Source organism: Arvicola amphibius, chromosome 6 (genome assembly GCF_903992535.2).
Source record: "Arvicola amphibius chromosome 6, mArvAmp1.2, whole genome shotgun sequence".
In the NCBI taxonomy this organism is placed as follows: Eukaryota; Metazoa; Chordata; class Mammalia; order Rodentia; family Cricetidae; genus Arvicola; species Arvicola amphibius.
In genome coordinates, this window is record NC_052052.2 from 130,095,911 (window position 1) to 130,116,775 (window position 20,865).

Here is a 20,865-nt window from a genome sequence, read left to right on the forward strand (position 1 = left end):
GATTGTCCGCAGTGGGACAGCCCCTGACCCTGTGGGCTACAATCCGAAGCTCCTGTCCCAGCCGGATACCCTCCTTTGGCCTGGCACGCGGCAGGGATGGAGGGCTGGCCCTGTCTAGGCGAGTCACGCCTTCGCGGGCGGAGCCGCCCCGCCCCGCCCAGCTCAGAGCCCCGCCCCCGAGCTCTATAAAGTTCCTCTTTCTCACCTCGCTTTCCGAGTTTCACCACTTGAACTTGGGACCCTTTGCTGCCCTCAGCTCAGAGTGCGGGTGAGGTAAGGCCTGGAGTCGGGCAGAAGGAGGAGTATGATGCTGGTGACAGGACAGGGCGGGAAAGAAATGCTCAGCTTTCATCCCTGAGCCCAATCCCTGAAGGAACGTGGCGAGATAGGGATCCCACCGGCTCCCCCAGTCTGCGTTGACCCTGGACGTGTGCACTGTGGGTTCTGTGTGAGGCTACTTGGACGGGCGTTCCAGAACATCCACACGGGCTGGGAGGGACGAGCTAACGGGACTGTCTTACCATCAAAGGAGCACACACTGGCGGCAGCTTGCCCGCAGTGGGACAGCCACTGACCCTGTCTGTTTCCGTCGGAAACTCCTTTCCCAAACCTGATTCATAAGGACCCAAACTCATTAAGGGCTCCAGAGAGATTCCTAGGCTAGATGGCCAAGGAGAACTAGGAGCTCTAAACTTGGGGCGCTCAGAACCCCTTCCCCCACGCCCTCCTTCGCTTCCCGCGCAGGGGAGCTGGTGTTGCTGTCCGCAGCACCCAGTATTGCCAGATTCGCCTTCACCCCCGCCTGGGGTCGCACCGACCCTCTGCAGGCTGGAATCTCCCGCTTTTTGGCTGCGCCGCTCACCCCAAACCCAGGCTTCCACTTGTTGCTTCCAGGGCCCACGTAACCGTCTCTGGCTGGGTAGGTAGGCCTGGCGTTATCCCGGGGACAAAGTGAGGGTGTCAAAGAAAAGAAGAAAAAAGTCGAGGGAGAGGAGAGCTAGGTGCTCCACATCTACCATGGGCACAGGACCTGGACAAGGGCTAGTCCACGTGTCAGGTCCTTTTCGTCTGGAGCAACCTAACCCCAGGAGGGGGGCGAGAGTAGAAACAGAGTGAGGGAAAAGTGGGGTGAAAGGAGCCGGCAAAGAGGAGCGAGTAAGCAAACGGGGGCGCCCAGAATGGCACAAGACTTGGAGTGTTCAGAGAGTTGTGTCTCTAGGAGCTTGCGATGGGGAGCGCATTAAAATAGTGAACAGTGAGTGCAAGATGGGGCGAGGTGGTGCGCGCCAAGGGATGCTCTCCACACCTTCGCCAAAGTACCTTCTCTTGGGTGACTCTGGCGAAATTGGCACTGCACGCGAACACCTCGCAGCTTTAGGAACTCCGGGGCCTCGTGGTCACTGCAAGAGTTTGGGTCAGGGCACCCCGAGAGAGATGCGAGGTGGCTGCAGGCAAGTTTGTCTCCCGGCAGTGCGCGAGCTCGGAAGGAGATTGACACGCGGCATGAACCTGGAGGCGGGCAGCCGGGGCGCAGAGTTCGGCATGAACGCGGTGAGCTGCGGCAACGGGAAACTCCGCCAGTGGCTGATCGACCAGATCGACAGCGGCAAGTACCCCGGGCTGGTGTGGGAGAACGAGGAGAAGAGCGTCTTCCGCATCCCGTGGAAGCACGCGGGCAAGCAGGACTACAACCGCGAAGAGGACGCCGCCCTCTTCAAGGTTACCGGCAATCGGGGATCCTAGGGCGGGAGAGAGTGGGGGAAGAGAGGAAAGTCAGACAGCTCTGGACTCTCTGTACCTCCAGAGCAAGGGACCGGGAGGTCGGGTGGGCCCTGCGAGGCAGAGGCCTGAGCGTCAAACTTGGGGTCCTGCTTGGCAGAAGCCCCGGGAGAAGGGAAAGAGGCTCTAATCTCTCTGGTGATTACACCATCGGAAAACCAGGTCCCCATTCTTACTTGAGCATCCCCGGGGCGCAGGGGTGCCTGAGGCTGGGGCTCCTGTTGCACAGTCCCTTAGGCTGTTTCCTGCCACTGTCACCGCCGACTACTAGGACCACTCTGGACTACCCTGTCTCTATTTTTCTACTTTTCTGAATTTCTCCGGGTTTTGTTTCTTTGGTTGGGCTCCTCTGTAGTCTGGCTTTAGTTCTGGAAGCTTCCATCTGTTTCTGCTCTTTGGGTGGCTTTGTCTATTCCAACTGTTCCTCTGGGACACCCCCCCACACACACGCATGTGAGTAAGGTCCCCAGAGAGTTGGCTCAATGAACTGTGAAGCCCCCAGCCTCCACCTGGCAGCAGGGTAGGGGAAGGGGACTTCCTGCGGGAATTTGTTCAAAGTACCTCAGTGTGACTTCGTAGATGTCCTCTCTGGGGCCTGCCCCTCCGCAGCTCTGCAAGCCTTAGTCTTGTCCACACTTGATGCGGGCACTGGGCACGTACAGTCCACACTACGGGGTCTCCTTATCTCACCACAGGGGTTTCCTGGGTGAGAAGTTCTTACCTTAGCGGATCCCGTATCATGTTCCATGTTTCGGGCAGCAGCCAAGCTGAAACCCCTATTTTCCTTTCAGAAATACAATTTGTAAATTCCTTGTGATGACTTGAGCTTTGACTTTTGCTTCTCTTCACTCTTAGGCCTGGGCGCTATTTAAAGGAAAATTCCGGGAAGGTATTGACAAGCCAGATCCTCCTACTTGGAAGACAAGATTACGATGTGCTCTGAACAAGAGCAATGACTTTGAGGAATTGGTAGAGAGGAGCCAGCTGGATATTTCCGACCCGTACAAGGTGTACAGGATTGTTCCTGAAGGAGCCAAAAAAGGTAGGGGATTCCCCCGATATAGATCTCAGGATAGAGGCAGCGTGACACTCACAGAACCCAATTCCTACTCGGGCCACTTTCTACTTCTGTTTTGTAGATTGCTACCTCCTGCCCCATGGCCAATCCCAGCAGCTTCTTTGCCCACGCTCTTTCTGGGTTATGAGTGAAAACCCTGTGGTATTAGTTTAAGATTACGCCTCAGACTTTAAGCCCGGTGGGGGCGTGGGTATGCCCATGCAGGCGTTAAAGGGTTCCGATTACGCCATTCAATTAGGATGTGAACCAAATCTCCAAACAAAAACTGCAAGATCCACTAAAGTTGTACTTACCTAAAATCCTCTAATAATTAAGCATTTTTAGAGGGGAAAGCACACTGCACACCCCATAAATATTCACACTTATTGTAATAAGAATGCCGAAGTTTCTATGGCCTGCTGGGGTACTTATGAAGATTCAGATCTTCGTTTTCTTCTTTCAAAGATTCCAACTGGGGTATCTAGATTGGAGCCCAGGAATATGTGTTTGTTCCAATCACGCAAGATGCCTCAGCTAGGCACCATCTCACTGCCAGAAACCACTCGGTGGATCACAGAGCGAGCCCTGCGTGGTGTTTCTTTTTCTGGCTGTCACGCACAAGTCAAAGCTTGTTTAAACAGTCTAACGGCACAGACAAATAATAGCGGGAGGGAATTGCTTGAAAAAAATTTTTTAAAAAAAGAATACCTGATTGGTTAATATGGCTATGCATTCTAAGAACTAAATGCTCAGGTATTTTTCTAAGATTTGCTGTTCAGCTAAGTCAGTTCCTTCTTTCAGTGCTGTTTCTTCTTCTTCCCCAAACACGCAGGAGCGAAACAGCTCACTTTGGAAGACACACAGATGGCCATGGGCCACCCATACCCCATGACAGCGCCTTATGGCTCACTGCCAGCCCAGGTATGTGAAGAACTGTTGGGCTTGTGGGAGGCTAGGCTGAGTCTTCGGGCTGGCTCCACCGAGAGGGGAAAACACAAATGAAAACAGTAGGACTTGCTGTTTGCTGTGGCTAGGACAAACGCGAACAAACCCCTGGCCAGAGAGGATGTTTCGGTTTCAACATGGTGTCACTCTCCCTGGTGGTTAAGTTGGGGAGTCTGATGGGTCCCACCTATTGAGATGTGCTTCTCTACTGATGGCCAGTCTTCTGGGAATGAGACCTTTTGTGGAAGTCAAGGAATTTGGAAGTAGGACTTTGTCATGTGAAACCACAGGGCAGCTGACTTCTCTAGGCTTCGCTGACGTGAATTACAGTACTGTTTTATTCTCTTTGGTGGCTTACAAAGGGCAGACTACGCTGCAGCATTTTTGGTGCCATGCTCGGCCATATGATGAAACTTTACAAAAATCATAGATTAACACAATGTCCCCATTGTGTTCCTAGACCCTCTATGGCTGTTTCTTACCTACTGTGACAGACAGTGCAAACCACTTTTGGGACAAGATGAGTTAGCTGCTGGCCAAAAAAAGGTGTTTTCCTCTTAGCAATGCCTGTGCTCTGTCAGCAGGTTCATAATTACATGATGCCACCTCATGACAGAACCTGGAGGGATTATGCTCCTGATCAGCCACACCCAGAAATCCCGTATCAGTGTCCCGTAACGTTCGGTCCCCGCAGCCACCACTGGCAAGGTCCATCTTGTGAAAATGGTAAGGAATATGCCAGGGAAGAAGACAGAAGAACAACCTGGGCTCGGGGTGTGGGCACCCCTAGGTGACCTTCCTGGCTAGCACCATAGGGCTGTCCCTTTCCACAGAGATGCTGAGCGACATCACATGAAGACTGGGGAGGGTGGGGGCTGTGGAGCGGGCTCTTGTCTTGTCCTGTAAGATGTTGAAGTCCTGAGAGCCATGAGAAGTATCACTCTGTGTGAGAACTTAATTAAAAGATCCCAGAAATCATTTCAAGCAGCTGAAAAATGCCCCCTTTTAATAAATAGAAAAAAAAAATCATGGATGTCTACAAGTGCCCAGTGTCAATTATAAAACTTGTCTATTTTTTTTTTTTGTTTCAATTGTTTGGTTAAAATGTTCTTAACTCTCCATAACATCATGTTTTCTTTGTCATATTAGGACAGAGGGTCAGATTTTTGTCAGCCTTCCCTCTGAATTGTCCCTTATTACTGATAGAGAGCCATACTATCTCCCTAGTCTGTTTCTTTCAACTCTTCTGTAAGGGATCATACTACAAACTGTGTCCAGCCCGCCTCTCCAGGGACTTCAGGAGATCATTGTTAGTTCATGTCCCTTGAACAGTAGTGAGTCATTAGTAGCCGTTCTTAGTACTAAGGGAGGAATACAGCACAAGTAATCTACAAAACTTCTCTACAAACAAGGGTCAAGCTCCAGAAGACCCGCAGGATCCCCAGATGCTAGATGAACTCCCACAGAAAACAAACAAACAACAAACAAACAAACCACCAATCAGCCGGACACAGAAAATTCCACAAACTCTGTTGAGCAGAGCTTTGATCATTTGGTATTTATTTAGGCCAGACCACTGAGCTTTTTAACTGTGTATGTTAAGGGAGAGTCTTGCTAAATTACCCAGGTAGCTGGGATCGCATGCCTGTACCACCAGGTTGGGCTTCAACCAAGCTTTTAGGACTTTCAAGTTTATTATTTAAATAGAAGTCTTGACCACACTTGTAGTCCTTTTAGATTATTCTGGGAATGATTTCCTTGTCACAGTTTCACCGCCCCCACCCCCTAGCACCTGCACTCCATCCTTGCTTAGACTAGTCTTGGTTTAGTGTGGCATAACTCCTGGGCTGCCAGGGAACATGGTTCAGTTTTCCCCAAAACTTACAAACAGCAAGCAGTCTAAATGATGACTGAATAATTTGTGAAGGTTTTAGCCAGCTTTTATCTAAATCTGAACTCTAGCCCCGCTGGAAACGTGAGGTGTGGGCTGGTGCAAATCCCTCTCCTTCCGGGCCCCAGGGTCCTGCTGATGGGATATGGAGAGAGCTCCACATTTCCACCAGGGCTGGGCTCTAATTCCTTCCTCCATCACCCTGCATTTTCCCCACTGAACTTGGACTTTGCCCTTTGCCTCATAATCACGAGCTCTGCTGGCAGTGGGTGTTGGGAGCCTCTCAAGCTTGGGTTGGAAGGTGACAGGGCGTGGCTCCTCCCAACTCAAGAGCCCCCCTGTACTTGGACTTTCTGCTTAGACATCAACTGATTTTTATTTGCAAACACAGGTTGCCAGGTGACAGGAACCTTTTATGCTTGTGCCCCACCTGAGTCCCAGGCTCCTGGAATCCCCATAGAGCCAAGCATAAGGTCTGCTGAAGCCTTGGCGCTCTCAGGTGAGTGTAGCACTTCCTTTAAGGCTCTCAGGGAGGTGGCATCTCTCCTCCGGGTAGGTTGGGTGAGGATTTAGATTCTTACCTTGCCGTCCCTGGGGCCTGGAGTAGACATTGACCCAGGATCTGCAAATATCACAGAGACTAAAGAACACTATTAGAAATCTCTGCAGGAGTACCAACTAGCCAAACACTATTTGGATGAAGTCCTTAACCTCTCCATTACCTGCACTTTCCAGGAATGTGTAGCCAGGCTCCTCCTCCAGCCAACATCACAGAGCAGAGAGTCTTCATAGGCATAAGGCTTTTCATTTCCAAATGCTGTTTGTCCTTTCAGGGTTGGCCACAAACAGGTGGTGCTGAGCAGCTTCCAAATGCTGGTTCTGCACCCTGGTCTTTGAGAAGTTCTTATGCCCCCCAAAGGACGATATTGCTCTGTCTCCCTTGCAGCTTCGACAGAAATTCTGATCATGCATGGATTTGATCTGATTTTAAAGTTCTGCTACTAATTAAGGCTGAGCTTAGAGATGCTGACCTGTTTTAAGGGGGCCCCAACACAATTGAAATATGCAGCCTATGTCCATTTAATCTTTAGATGATTTTTTGTATGTTTTCAAATGGGCGGATATTAAAAATAGTTTGCACATTAGAATTCTCACCATGCCTATGGCTGCCTTAAAAGTCTGTGATTGAAAATATCAACTAAATTGTAACATTTTTAGGCACTTCCCTTGCTCACGAGAGAGGAATAAGTCTTGACTCCTACTTTCTTTCAATTCTGATGCTCAGGGAGACTTTGTGAGCCACTTAAGAACGGCAGAGGGACAGTTGTGAGCATTAGGGCTTGCCACGGAGTTTAGAAAGCCCCAGACCCTCTTCAGGAACACCTAAGACTTGTATGGGTGCTCCAAGAGTAGGAAATAAATATCTGTTTATAGCTCTGCAATCTGGTGACTCTGGTGACATTAAATGAAATGAAACCTGCCCTGCCAGTCACCTCAGATGGCCAACGCCCCCTCTCTTTGGGTTCATTGCCTGACTTGCTCTTTATAGCAGCAGAAATAAGAGACGCCATGATGTGGGCTGTCTCAGAATCTGCCATTGAAGAATACAAGGGTTTTGTGGGTTTCTTTTTCTGGTTTACATAATTAATTATCAACCCGGAGTGCACTTTTCAGAAAGCCATTCTTTCCAGGCATTGTTTAGGCTCCAACCACCACAACAGGTATCTTTCTCTGCCTGGGGAGCCCTTTACACACCCAGCTTGCCCTTTAAGACTGTGGGTGGTGTTCTAAAGCGGTTTCTGAAACAATAAAATCATTTGTCAATAATGTCTTAAAGCTATTGAAAATATAGTTGTTGGGTTCTTTTCAAAGTTGAACACAAAGTTTAGAGGGATTTTAGAAGATTTAACATTAATTTTTGGCTCGTAGAGCATTTTCTCGTCAATTCCTTTTTCCCACCCAAAGAAAATTGACTTAAAATAAGGAAATAAAGGTATCATTTTTCATAGCCCAGAAATCGCAATTTCATTGCTTACTTCCAACATATCTACATGAGAGTTTGTTTGTTGGTTGGTTGTTGTTTTGTTTTTACTTAGATGACATCATGGTGATACGTTAGGGAAGTTTCAGAGCTGTCAAACACATTTGGCTTGTCTTCTGAGATGTTTCTGTAGTTTTTACTAGTGAAATGAATCTTAGGAGTCAGCTTCAAAATTAAAATGGATTTGGCTGTGAAATGACTTCCTATTCAGTGGTGTTACTTCCTATTTTAGACAAAATGCCATCCCTGCTAACATCATCATCCAACCAACCCTCATAGAGGTGCTGTCTAGTAAAAATGGGCTGGAAATGCAAGCAATACACCCCTCCCCAAGATGAGTAAATGACCATATCAACCTTTGAAAATGGTCATGTTAGAGAAATAAGTGTCCTTCCAGTTTCTTGTGGTCCAGGAATCTGCAGAGGACAAGGGCAGCTCACATCTCCCAGACTTCCTTGGCCCTGCAACCTCCTGCTTGTTCATGGAGCATCTTGACACACTAGTGTTCCACCTACTGTACTGATATGTACCACATATCAATCAGTGTTGTCGTTGAGTCTTTGGGCCTCTGAGCATTGTGGTACCCGTCCCAGGTCCATCAACACTGACTCCAGAGTTCTCTTCACAGACTGCCGGCTGCATATCTGCCTCTATTACCGGGATATCCTAGTGAAGGAGCTGACCACATCCAGCCCCGAAGGCTGTCGGATCTCCCACGGACATACCTATGATGCCAGCAACCTGGATCAGGTCCTGTTCCCCTACCCAGAGGACAGTGGGCAGAGGAAGAACATCGAAAAGTTGTTGAGCCACCTGGAGAGGGGACTGGTCCTCTGGATGGCCCCAGATGGGCTCTATGCCAAAAGACTCTGCCAGAGCAGGATCTACTGGGATGGGCCCCTGGCATTGTGCAGCGATCGGCCCAACAAACTAGAAAGAGACCAGACTTGCAAGCTCTTTGACACGCAGCAGTTCCTATCAGGTAATATACCTCACAACCTGTTTGATGGAGGTGGTAATGGGTGCTGGCCAGGAAGGTCCCAAATGATGGAGTCTGCCCAGGCAGGGGTCTTCCTCCTGAGATCAGTGAGCTCACCCAGGAATACGGTTTCTGTTTGACTCATGTCTTACATTTGTCTGTTGTATGCTCCCCTTATTATCAGAGAGCCAGGAAGAGGGTCCCTATAACTTGGCCAGGAGAGACTATGGTGCAGGGTGATACCTTAAGTTACCATTATTATCATCATCAGTCTTTCTTTTGAGGCAAGAGCTATGTAGCTCAGGTTGGCCTAGAACTGGAGGTGCCTTGGGATTATATATGTGCACCATCACACCTGGCTAATGAAGTAAAATGTGGGTTTTTGGCAGCTCGTGCCTCTCCACCAGCAAGGGTCCACTGTACCAGCTCTATGCTCTCCGCAAGTTTATCTGTTAACACTACAGCTTCTTAGGGGTTCCTAGAAAAATGAAGATGGTCAGAAGCTCATTGTTAACATTCTTGATCAGGAGATGTGTCACCCTTACCAAAGTGCCACACTGCAGGTGGGACCAAGGCAGAGAGGACCAGCTTCAGCAGGGGGGAGATGCTGAGAAAGCTTGGCCTTATCTCTGGCACATGAAGGCTTCTAGACATATTTTCCAGGACCATATTTCTTATTGTTTGCATTTTGCTTTTGTTTAGTTAAGTTAGCCCCAAGCTGGCTTCTATGAAGTCATTCTCTACGCCACTGTGGGGTGCCATCCAGAGGGTTTCCCTAACTGTCTGGCACAGGATGTCTTTGGAGGAGTAGGCTGCTCTGCTGGTTGCTGCCAGTCTCCCCATCATATCTTGAGCTTGCTTTTTCCTGAAGCCCTTCCCATACAACCCACACCTCTGAGTTTTCCTGTGCTTTCCATTCCTTGAACCTGAACTGGTTTTGCTCCTTTCATCCGTGCATAGCAGGGTAGCTTAGAATGCATGTACACTGTGTAAACCACACTAGTTAGCATGTGTATCATCTTGCATGCCTATCTTTTTTTTTATTTTGGCAAGAACACTACTTGAAATCTCTCGGCTATTGTCAAGCATGTGGTCCATTATTATAGTCATGAGGATATACCATTGTGGAGCTTGCGTTCAGTAAATTCTTGTCTTAGTGAGAGCCTATATTCTTTGACCCATAGCTTCCTTACCACTCCCCACTTTGGGTGACCACCATCCAATGCTACTTTTATGAGTTCAACTATATGAGAGTTCACATGGGGGTGTCGCACAGTATTTGTCTTTGAATGCATAGCTAATTTCACTTAGTGTGATGTTCTCCAGGCTCCTCTGTGTTGTTACAGCTTGCAGGCCCCCCTTCTTTATAAGGGCTTAGTAATATTCTGTTGTTATCTATATTCCATGGCATTTTCTTTATCTGTGTATTAATTGGTGGGCACACAGGATAACTCTTTATCTGAGATGCTCTAACTGGTGCTGTTGTCATGTGGGAGGCCAGCTAGCTCTCCAACACTGATTCACTCTACCTTGGATGTGTACACAGGGAAGACAACTGAAACTTCCTTGTGCTTCTTCCTCCCATTCACTTACAAGTACCAGCGTTCTTGGTGCTAGTGGTGTTTCCTCGGTCTTTTGAGCTTCAGTGGCCAGTATTTGCTTAGCTTCATCCAAAGACTCTTTTATTTCCCAAAGCAAAGCATGTTCCTTGATAAATATCGTTTTCTAAGAGTTGAGGCACTAAAAGGGAACCATCTCAGGCTCCAAGGCAGCTACATAGGGAAGACCCTCGGAACTTGGCAAGACTGTTTTGCCTCCTTTGAGTTGAGTTCTAACGTTTGTAGTCTAAGGCAAAGAAGAGCAACTTCTTGGGATGGTCATCTGCATATACTATGCTTGCACTGGGATCTGGAAGTCCTCATGCGTCCCCCCCCCCCCCCTCGGAAGATTACCACCAATTCCCTGAACAATGACATTTGCCAGAGCGGGGTTGGGAAGTACACAAGCCTTGATTTTTTTTTTTCTGCTGGGGATCCAGGAAGGAGGCTGGTGCCACAGTGGAAAGAACACTGCTGGCTGGAAATTCACTTTCTCGGACTTAGAGTTACCATAAGCAAGAGCTGTTCATTTCTGTTTCCCCCTTCTGTAGTGGGACTTGTTCTTTTGGCATCCACAGCCTCCACAGTCCCCAAGCAGCAGAACAGCCTCTGCACCTAGGGGTTCCCGCCAGTGTTCACGAGTTAGCGGGCTGAGGTGGGCTTTCTCAGAGACTTGTCCTCACTTGCTCCTCTGACTACCCTGTGGTGTGGGTGTCCTCCCAGGCTCAGGGCTATGCACTTTACACATTGTGACTGAACCATTTGGGTTTGATTTGAATTCTGGAAGAAGAAAGAGAAGCAGGAAGTCGGTTCTGTGAGCTTCTAGAAGCTCTTCAGTTGCAGAGAGCAGTGGAAATCTTTGATATCTACCCATTCAGGATTTGCACCCTAGTAGGGACAGTCCCTATACGCTACAGGGTTGAGCATTCATATCAGATAAGGGCAGAGTCTTCAGGGCTGCTCTGCAGGGGCAGCTCCTTTATGTCAGTTTTATGTAGACAAGACCTGGGAACCCAGCGCCAGGAGGAAGAGTAAGGGTTGATGTCAGTGATTGAATGCGGCTTTCTTTTTGTTCTTTGTAGCAGTGCTAGGGGTGGAACCCAGGGCCTTGCACACGTAAGGCAAATGCTCGGCCAGCGGCAATGCCCCCAGCCAGGGAGAGGTTTCTTTTCAACAATCTTCTTGTCTGTTTCATGTCTCTCAAGTAGGAATAGCCTCAGCAGGCACATCCTAGTCAGAGGGGTTTATCAACCCCCGCCCCCTCCCTCACCCATCATTCTCACGTCATCATTCTGTCCCCAAAGTGAGACTGAAGTCTACTCAGGACATGGTTTGGAGTTTTAGACATAGTACCCTGTGGGACACTACTGCCAACAGCTGGTGTGGGAGACAGATGCCCTTGGTGCCCAAACACCACGTGGCCGCCACGGGTAGGGCCGCAGTGGTTAAAAATAACCTCAGGCCACCAGAATGTTTTGCCTTTTGAAGTTGAAATGTCTCCTTTGCCTGTGCTATTTGTTTGCTTCAACAAGGCTACTTTTCTTTGTCTTTTCTGTCCTCCCTCACTTCCTTCTCTCACCTTGTGTATTTCCACGAGTCCAGTCCTGCAGAACCAAGTTCTCACACTTCGGTCATGTTCCTCAAGTGAAATGAGCGCATGAGGTCATATGTGAATTCGAACATGAGGTTCTGTGTCTGGGGTCTGTCCCAAGAGCTAGACTTAGGGAAACAGAGCTTGAGCTCCCCCAAAGCAGAATCGCACGTGGCTCTTGTTTTCCATTCTGCCCACTTTACCAGATGTCTGAGCAGTTTTTTTCCCCCTTGTGGGTTCCCAGAGCTACAAGTGTTTGCTCACCACGGCCGGCCAGCACCGAGATTCCAGGTGACCCTGTGCTTCGGAGAGGAGTTTCCAGACCCCCAGAGGCAGAGGAAGCTCATCACGGCTCATGTGAGTTCCCAGTTACATCACTGTCGAGTCACACATTGTGGAGCGGTCCCTTTTAGAGAAGTGGCAAACGTCAACTCACCTGGGAAAATAAACGCAGCCCTTAAAATAGCAGAGGAGGAAACAGGCTCCAGTGAGCAGCACAGCTCAGGGTGACAAACTTCCAGCCAAAGTCTGTCACCACCAAAGCAACAGGGTGGATGCCTTCAACCCAAGGCTCTGTGTGTCCAGTATTCTTCATCTCCCCTTCTAGAGGAATTTTAAACAGTTGATACCAAGAGCTGCACTCTGACCTCTCTGCGTCTTGTGGGCTTTCAAAGGGCTGTCTATTCTAGTAGAGCTTCCTTGAGAGGAAGAACTTTACCCATGGGGAAGCTGCCTGCTGTATATTACATAGGTTCCCTCCAGATAGTTCCTAGGACCTCTTTTTTCCTGTGGAACTTTGGGAAGTTATTTAATAGTTCGACAAGAGGTCTGTGGAGGAGGCCTAAGTCTTCCCAAGAATCCAGGTAGGTCAGCCTGTCCTTACGCCCAGTCCAGTTTAAAATGCGTGCAACTGTGGCCTGTAAATATCTTTTGCGAAGAAAAGATAACAGATTTATTTAGACAATGTTTAACACCCATTTAATAACTAAAAAGCAGTTCTGAATACCTGATGTTTTTAATTGGAAGATTTTCCTTTATGACCTATCCAGTACCAAGTCAATGTTGCATCTCCAAATACCCACACTATCCAAATGCAAAGGGGATTTTAGTTCTGAGAGTATTTCTTAGTAAAAATTGAAAGTCAGGCATACAACTCAGGGGTAAACAGTTGTCCAGCACTGGCAAAGCCTTGGATTCCAGACCCAGCTGGGGATGGGGGTGGGGCTCTGCTGCTGAACACTCAGCCTCCCTTCCTGATTGCAAAATAAAATCCAAGAAGCAGCTATAATCCTGGGCTTGAGCATTTCCTCAGTTCTATTTGGTGGTTGATACAAAAAGTTTGTAAATGAGGGGGTGAGCCTAGCACTGATAAGCAGCATTTAAAAAGTAGTGAGAAAATCCCTACCTCGATCTGAGTTGAAGGATTTTGGGTGCAGTGGGGCTCCACAAGGAAAGGCAAGGGCAGGCCTATAGGCAAAGGGCCTCAAAATGCTGCCCTAAGGTCCATAGGTGGAAAACATATTCAGGCGCCCGCTCATGGACTCTCTTGATTGTCTTATTACAGACTTAATTCATGTAGGTGATTACAGAGGAGTCATATCGGTCATTGTATATCAAATAACAAAAGTTTTAATGCATATGTGATTGGTTGATGCAGATCATTCAGCCTGACTTGGCGAAGGCTGGCTTTGATTGGGAATGTGATCTATGCTCACGAACAAACCAGATCCCACCGGAGCCAGTGAACCACTGTTTGCCATAATGCTGTTCAAGGGTTTGTTTTCTCCCTGTGGTTCAGAGTTGTACATACTGCATGGTCATCCGGCCATTCAGGGTGAACCCCTCTCCCTGTCAAACTCATGAACCTAACTTACCCTGAGTTTTAATTTAATCACCTGATAACGTCCAGTCATTCAGTTAAATAAATTCCAAGAGACAATTGGTTTGAAAATGCCATATTCAGCTTCAATTATAAAATCAAGAATACTGTTTCCAAGATATGGTCTTCCAGGTGTTGTAAGGGCAAACAAAACTGGTTTTTCAAATGGCTCTGAACATGCTTTTGCTATGCTACCTTATACAACTTGGGGTTTTGCTTAGAGTCTGAGGGTCATTTCATGATGCTTCAACTGTATGGTGCTAAGAGAATGTTTTTCCACATCTACTAATGTCTCTTTTTTAAAAATGTCTTATTAAAGGTGGAACCTCTGCTAGCCAGACAACTGTTTTATTTTGCTCAACAAAACAGTGGACATTTCCTAAGGGGCTATGATCTCTCTGAACACATCAGTGCTCCAGACTACCACCGATCCCTTCGTCATTCTTCCATTCAAGAGTGAACCAGCCACACCAAGGATTTTGCTTCATTGTATATACTCGGACATGGCAGCTGATTGACGCCCCCTTTTTTTCGGAAGAGCTACGAAGTGGGTTCACAGTTGAAGACACCAACAGCAGGGATCTGTGATGTGAAACAGCTCTACCTGCTCAAGAGAGGCGCTTGTCCCAGAAGAGTGACTCCCATCCAGGTCTTGACAAGTGCTGGTATTTTGGTGACCGTGCCCTGGCTTCTAACTGTGAAACCTGATCTGATCAGTGATGTGTTTACATGTACTTAAATGCCAGCTTGAGCCTGGTGGAGGCCGGCTTTTGCTTGAAGATGGAAAAACTGTCGGTGTGAATCCCTGACTAGAGAAGGCAGACTTAAGCAGTCCATTTCTCAGGAAAGTAAAGTCTAAACTGGAGGCTACCCTGCCCACCCACAGAAAAATGTGTTCCGAAATGGTGGGGATCATGGCCACCAAATGAAGGGACCTGACTCTCAGCCTTAGTCTAGATTACAATGCCCCTGTCACTCCGTCTCTGCAAGTAGACCCTGCACCCTGTCTGTTCCTTCTCCTTGGCCTTCCCTCACAGTCAGCTGGTGTACTCTGTGGTCACATACTTGAGCCAAAAAGCATCAGGGATACATAAGATGGGGCATTTTTTAATGTCCTTCTTTCTAACAATGACTACAAAGCATTTTTCTTTGTCTCCCTTTATTATTTTTTTTCTGAAATAAAGGAAGAAAGGAAGGAAGAGATAGAGCTAAAATCAAGAGACTGAATACTAGAGGTAGTTTTGTGTTTTTTTTTTTTTTAAGTTCTGTGCCATTTCCCCTTCTAATTGTTTTGTTGGCCATCCGTAGTCTCCATGGCAACACTGGAGGGGAGGAGCTTTTGAGCAGGTTGGGAACTGTCAGGACACCAGTGGTTCAGCTGACTGAACAGCTGCAGAGTCAGTAGGCTGTTTCTGTTTATTTTGTATGTTAGATGCTTTCTTGTGCCAGTAATAGTCTAACAGTCTCAAAATTACTAGACTTTTCCCAAAATACTTTCTTCCACAGAATTCCAAGAGGCCCATTTGCCTTCGTAAGTCTGGCCCCTTACTCTCTTGTTACTGTTTTGTTAGGTGACTTTGCCATGTTCCAGGATTTCCCCCCACCACCACGTAGTTTCTGTTTCTCCCAGGCTCAGGAAGAGTCAGCTTGTCTCAAACATGTGACACTCATTTGTTTTGTTTTGCTTTTTTTTTAAACATGGTACTCTTTACTATTCCTTAAGTCATTCAACAGTATATATTCAATAAGCAATGGAGCATTGGAGTGTCATGTTTAAAAAGGAGCCTTTTGTTAAATAATACACATTATGGGAAATATCATCAATTAGAGAAGGGGAAAACTGAAAAGCATTTTATATTTAAATCTTCCTTCCTAGAATTAGCCCTGAGAGTTCAGTCTGTTCTTTAAAGCTGTTTTAGTTTTCTATACTTATGCATGCAGATGCCTTTTACTGAGAGAGAGAGAGAGAGAGAGAGAGAGAGAGAGAGAGAGAGAGAGAGAGAGAGAGAGAGAGAGATGTTGTGACAGACTCTTATGTACTGCCTTACCTCACCTTTTGAGTGGCATGTGGAATTCCACGGCAGTGTGCCTGGCTGTGGTTTAGGCATCTCATTAGCTACTTGTCAGGGATGCATCCCAGCAGTCCACTGAGTCTCGTGAATGGAAGTCATTTATACATCTTATAGATGCAAAACATTCTGGGGTATATTATCCCAAGGGAAAAATAAGTGATAACGGCTCTTTCCCCGAGGCCGGAAACTGTAGCTATGGTCTTGCAGAGTATTTAACCACACCCACATCTGGCACTTCGCCAAAGTTCTCTGTTCTGTCTGGTATGACCACGACTCTTCTTCCCCGCAAAGCAGACGCTTCATCCCAATTGCCATGTGAATTCTTTTCCTCTGTCTTAATGCTATGCCGTTTTAACAGTGAAGCTGAATTTTCTGGAAAATGCTTGATCGTTTGGACCACCAACTCCTATCTCACTTTACAGCTATGCGCACTGATGGCTCCATTCCTGAGCCACATATAGGAAAGGGAAGCACAGAACGATCAGGTGAACGTTCCTGACATAGAAAGGAATGGCTTCCTCATCCCTTTTAAAACAAAGCAGCATGCACGTGCTGGAATCTAGTTTTTCTCATGGGAAGATGTTGTGGGAGAAGCGGGCTGAGGAACACTGCATCATAGGGAGAAAGAACTCAGCTCACAAGGGCACATGCTGTTGGCTTGTTTCTTGTCCTTGGGAAGTCATTAATGTTTAGTTTAAAATTAAAAATCCCTCCGTTGTTGTTCTAAACAAAGAAGGTTATAGAAACCACCTTTGGAGATCTGACTAGACTCTGGAATTGGAGCAATGAAGGGCCTGCTTCGTTGTGAAAATACCAGGACTGTAGAGGCCTGGGTGTACTGCCTGACTGGCTGTATGCTGGGTATAAGGAATGCCACCAGGCTGAGTTTGGTGACTGGTTAAGGCATGTGTGAGGTACTCTTACTCTGTAGAGGAGTTGAGTGTGAGCTCCAGCAGCAGAGGATTCTGGGAGTCTGGGTGTCATGTCCTATATAGGAAAAGCCTTCACTATTGCTTTTAAAACTTTTTTTCCAAGCCAGGCGGTAGTGGCACACGCCTTTAATCCCAGCACTTGGGAGGCAGAGGCAGGTGGATCTCTGTGAGTTCGAGACCAGCCTGGTCTACAAGAGCTAGCTCCAGGACAGGCTCTAAAGACACAGAGAAACCCTGTCTCGAAAAACCAAAAAAACAAAACAAAACAAAAATAAAAAAAAAACCTTTTTTTCCAAGGGTGATATTTTGACAAAAATTCAAACAAGGTTTAAATGCCCTTTTGATCCTCCCTCCTTTCTACAGGTGAATATGCTGTTTTGTTGTTTGTTTGTTTGTTATTGCTGAAGATTGTGAAATTGTTAAGGTCTCTGTTTTTGTTATTTATCTCCCTAAATCACATGGCTGCTGTATCCACTTTGATGCTACCATAGGGTCACACATCTTTTTGCAAGTTCGCCTCTTCACTAGTTGAGGCCTGTGCTGTATGTGGGGACTCACCCAGTCTTTGCCAACTGCTGCTCACTGTTACACGAACACGTGGAAGGTCGATTTTCCTATATCCATTTTCACTGCTTAGAGAAGCACATCTCTGGAAATTACTAAAGTAGATGAAAAGATAAAGGCCAGCAGGCCAGCTCCCATGCCCTGTGCACCCACTTCACAGTAAGAGAACTGGGTGGGGGGGGGGGGGCAGGACTCAGAGTTCTCTGGATCAGAGCCCATACTTTGGAGGTCCTGCCATGTCTGAGCTGGGAAGGCAAGGATGCCTCCCATTCTGCATGTGGTGTTGGCATATGCCATACAATTTGCTGTAAAACTTGCTTCACAGAGTGAACTGTGTGTTTTTACATATTTGATAAATAAAGGATTTCTAAGAAGGTTGACTGTGGAGCACATTTAATACAACCCTGTCAGCCTTTGAAATACTTCCTCCATCTGCTTGGTTCTTGGTGAGGCTGTCAGCACCCTACTTCCTTCCTGGCTGCCTGCTTGTCCTTGAAATCAGAGCCCTATTCAGCTGAGGGGTGGGGGAAGAAGGAGGAGGAAGGAGGGAGGGAAGACAGCAAGCTAGCTCCACGACTGTGCCATTATAGACCGAAGTCTTCAGTTTTGTCTGAAGGGAGCATCTAGTCACCCTGTGCTCTCTCTGCCCTGTCTTTTCCTCCCTAGAGCTGTCTTCTGAAAGGCCTGGTGGACCCAGGGATTATATTTTTTTCATTTTAAGAAAAAATAATTAATTTATAGTACGTGTGTGCTTTCCTGTGTGTAGGTACATGCACATGTAGGTGCCTACAGGGCCCAGAAAGTGGGTCTGATCCCCTGTGGCTGTGTTACAGGGGGCTGTTAAGCACATATATGGGGCCTGGGAGCCGATTCCCAGTCCCCAGGAAGAGCAGCAAGTACTCTTAATGAAGGTGAGCCATCTCTCTAGCCATGCAAAATAGTCTTTAATTGTTTTAATGTTCGGTTTTATACTTCAAGTCCCTCTGAGCTTCTCATCACAGGGGTAACGTAGAGCGAGCCAGCATTCTGATAGGGCAGGTTTTGGGGGACAGGCACAGGATGCAGATAGAATCCTGGTTGTTACCCGGAACTCCTTGGCTGGAATTCTCTCTGAGAAGCCAAGCCAGAGAATCTCTGCTGAATCTCTTTTTCTGACATGGCTGTGAACTTCCATGTTGCCCAGTCTCATAGGAGGACTGTCAGTCCACGACTACAGCCTAGGCTGTGAAAAGCTCAGGGCTTCATGGGGCTCTGGGGAAAGGTTTTAGTGTAGCTGTAGGATACCCAGAATATCAGGGTGATTTTGAATTTACTAAATGCTTACCAATAACCCCACTAATTCTCCTTTGGGAGCTCCCTGCGTCCCATAAGCATAGATGGATTCAAGTCAGCACACACACAGCCAGGATTTCACCAATTATTTCACCAGTAATTAATTATTTCACCAGTAATTAATTATTACTACTCAAGCCTACACTTGTTCAAAGGGATTTTGCTGAATTGAGTTCTTAGCTTTTTGTATTCCTACTGGTCCCTAGGTCTTAGTTTTTCTTTCCAGAACAAGGTTGACTGTTGTTTTTCTGTAGTCAAATGACTGGCCAGGACAAACACGGTTGTACTTTGCACTTCGAGCGATACTCATCTATCTCAGGAAGACATGGCATCCATGAATTCCGTCTTTCTGGGAAGGAAGTGCAGGGTTGGCTGTAATCTCTCACATTTTCTAGCAGAGGCATGTCTTTTCCTATTTGGGTCTAGTTATGAATTAAAGGCCAACCAGGATGTACCTCCTGCAGTGTGAGCCAGGGGCTGGAGGGCTGTCTTGAGGATGTCCTCTCAGGTACCCTGGTCCTCTCCCTTGGGAGACTTCTTCTGCTACCTGTTCACCTAGGCAACTCTTTCCCATGAGGTTAGAGTGTCATTTCTGGAAGCGCTTCACCTCCCATGAATACTTTGTTCGGTTCTGAGAAGGGTGGCATTTCTGTGGCCCGGAGAAACTCCATCTCCTGCTTTTTCTTCTTTCCTTTGGGACCAGGGATCAAAATGGCCAGAACATTGAGAAAGACTAATCCTGTCAGTTCTGTTGGTCGTCTTGCTTAGCAGAAGAACATGCTTGATCTAGGGAGAGAAGATGGAAGATGAGACCAAATGAGGTGTAGATGCCAGCAGTCCCTTACAAAGAGAATTATATTCTGTGAAGCATGATTAATAAAAACTCATGCCTGGTTACTGTAAGTCTGGTCAGGAACCCATGGTAAATGATCCCATAGGCCTCAGGATATTATTCTATTAAGTGGGCATAGTTTCAAACTGCCCCCTAAATTCATATATCTATATCATCTATATCTATATCTATATCTATATCTATATCTATATCTATATCTAATCCAGAGATCAGTGCAACTTTCAAACCTCACCTGAGAAGTTTCTTTATGAAGCAGATGTTGGTTAACGTAGAAACTCACACATGGCGAAAGTGCAGGGACTAAGTGTCAGTGGATTTCTCAATCACAAATGGGACATCCAAAATATACCCCTCCAAGGACGAGGGACCATTAAGGAGAAGGGGGCAAAAAGATGGCAAGCTCCAGATACTGCAAAGAACCAGAGCAAACAATGTCTCCTAGACAGAGAAAAACTGTGGCATGTGGCATTCATGAACAAGATGAAGTCAGTCAACATTATGGCATCAAGGGGGAAGATGTTCCTGAGCCACCACTTCTAACCAAGGAACTATAGACAGTTGATGGCTCATTCATGAGCCCCCTACTCCTAAATGAGGAGCTACAGACAGTTTATGGCTCCTCGGGGAGAGGGAGTCAGTTTTCTTTAAAAGTATGGTCCTGGTAAGTCAACCTGGCTCCAGTGGATGGCCTCACGTCTAGGAGTATATGACACTGCTAATTGGACTTGATGTGTTATTTTAAAAATAATGAAAAAAAAATAAAATTGTGTCTTTAGAGAGGTGGGAGCAGCCCTCAGAGGAGCTGAGGAAAGACTGGGGGTTGATGTGTTCAAAATACATTGTAGGAAATTCTCAAAAGATCAATTTAAAACGTTTTTTTTTTAAATTGCAAGATAAAAGTGCTTGTTAGTATGTAAAGAAAAATTCACCAGAGTATCATCAAATCACCAACACCATGTGCAGTCTCTCATCTTTCGATAGGTCTCTGTTGTTGTGGAACAGAATAATTGTTTAACTGTAAACATGTGTTGCTTTTGTTTATGCTGCATTTGTTTAACTATATAAAGATGTGTGGCTGCTTCATCTTGCCTGCCTAAAGTAACTGATTGGTGTAATCAAAAGCTGGACAGCCAATAGTAGAGGGATAGGTGGGACTGGCAGGCAGAGAGAATAAGTAGGAGAAGGAATCTAGGCTCAGGAGAGAATGAGGGAGAAAGAGAGGGAGTTACAGCTGTCGGACAGGAGCAAACAGGAAAGTAGGAAATATAGAATAAAAAAAAAAAGGTAAAAAAAAGCCCCAAGCCAAAATGTAGAGGAAAGGGAAACAGGTTAAAATAAGTTATAAGAGTTAG

At 46.7% G+C, this 20,865-nt stretch overlaps 1 protein-coding gene across 1 annotated transcript; it reads left to right on the forward strand.

The window, feature by feature from the left end:
* Positions 1-241: 241 nt before the first annotated feature.
* On the forward strand, positions 242-14,547 carry Irf4 (interferon regulatory factor 4). The gene is made up of 9 exons (XM_038334713.1): positions 242-273; positions 1,472-1,719; positions 2,635-2,821; positions 3,669-3,757; positions 4,366-4,507; positions 6,064-6,171; positions 8,342-8,695; positions 12,126-12,238; positions 14,080-14,547. The coding sequence occupies exons 2-9, from the start codon at positions 1,504-1,506 to the stop codon at positions 14,218-14,220; spliced, it is 1,350 nt and encodes a 449-aa protein (XP_038190641.1). The 5' UTR covers positions 242-273; positions 1,472-1,503; the 3' UTR covers positions 14,221-14,547.
* Positions 14,548-20,865: the final 6,318 nt, after the last annotated feature.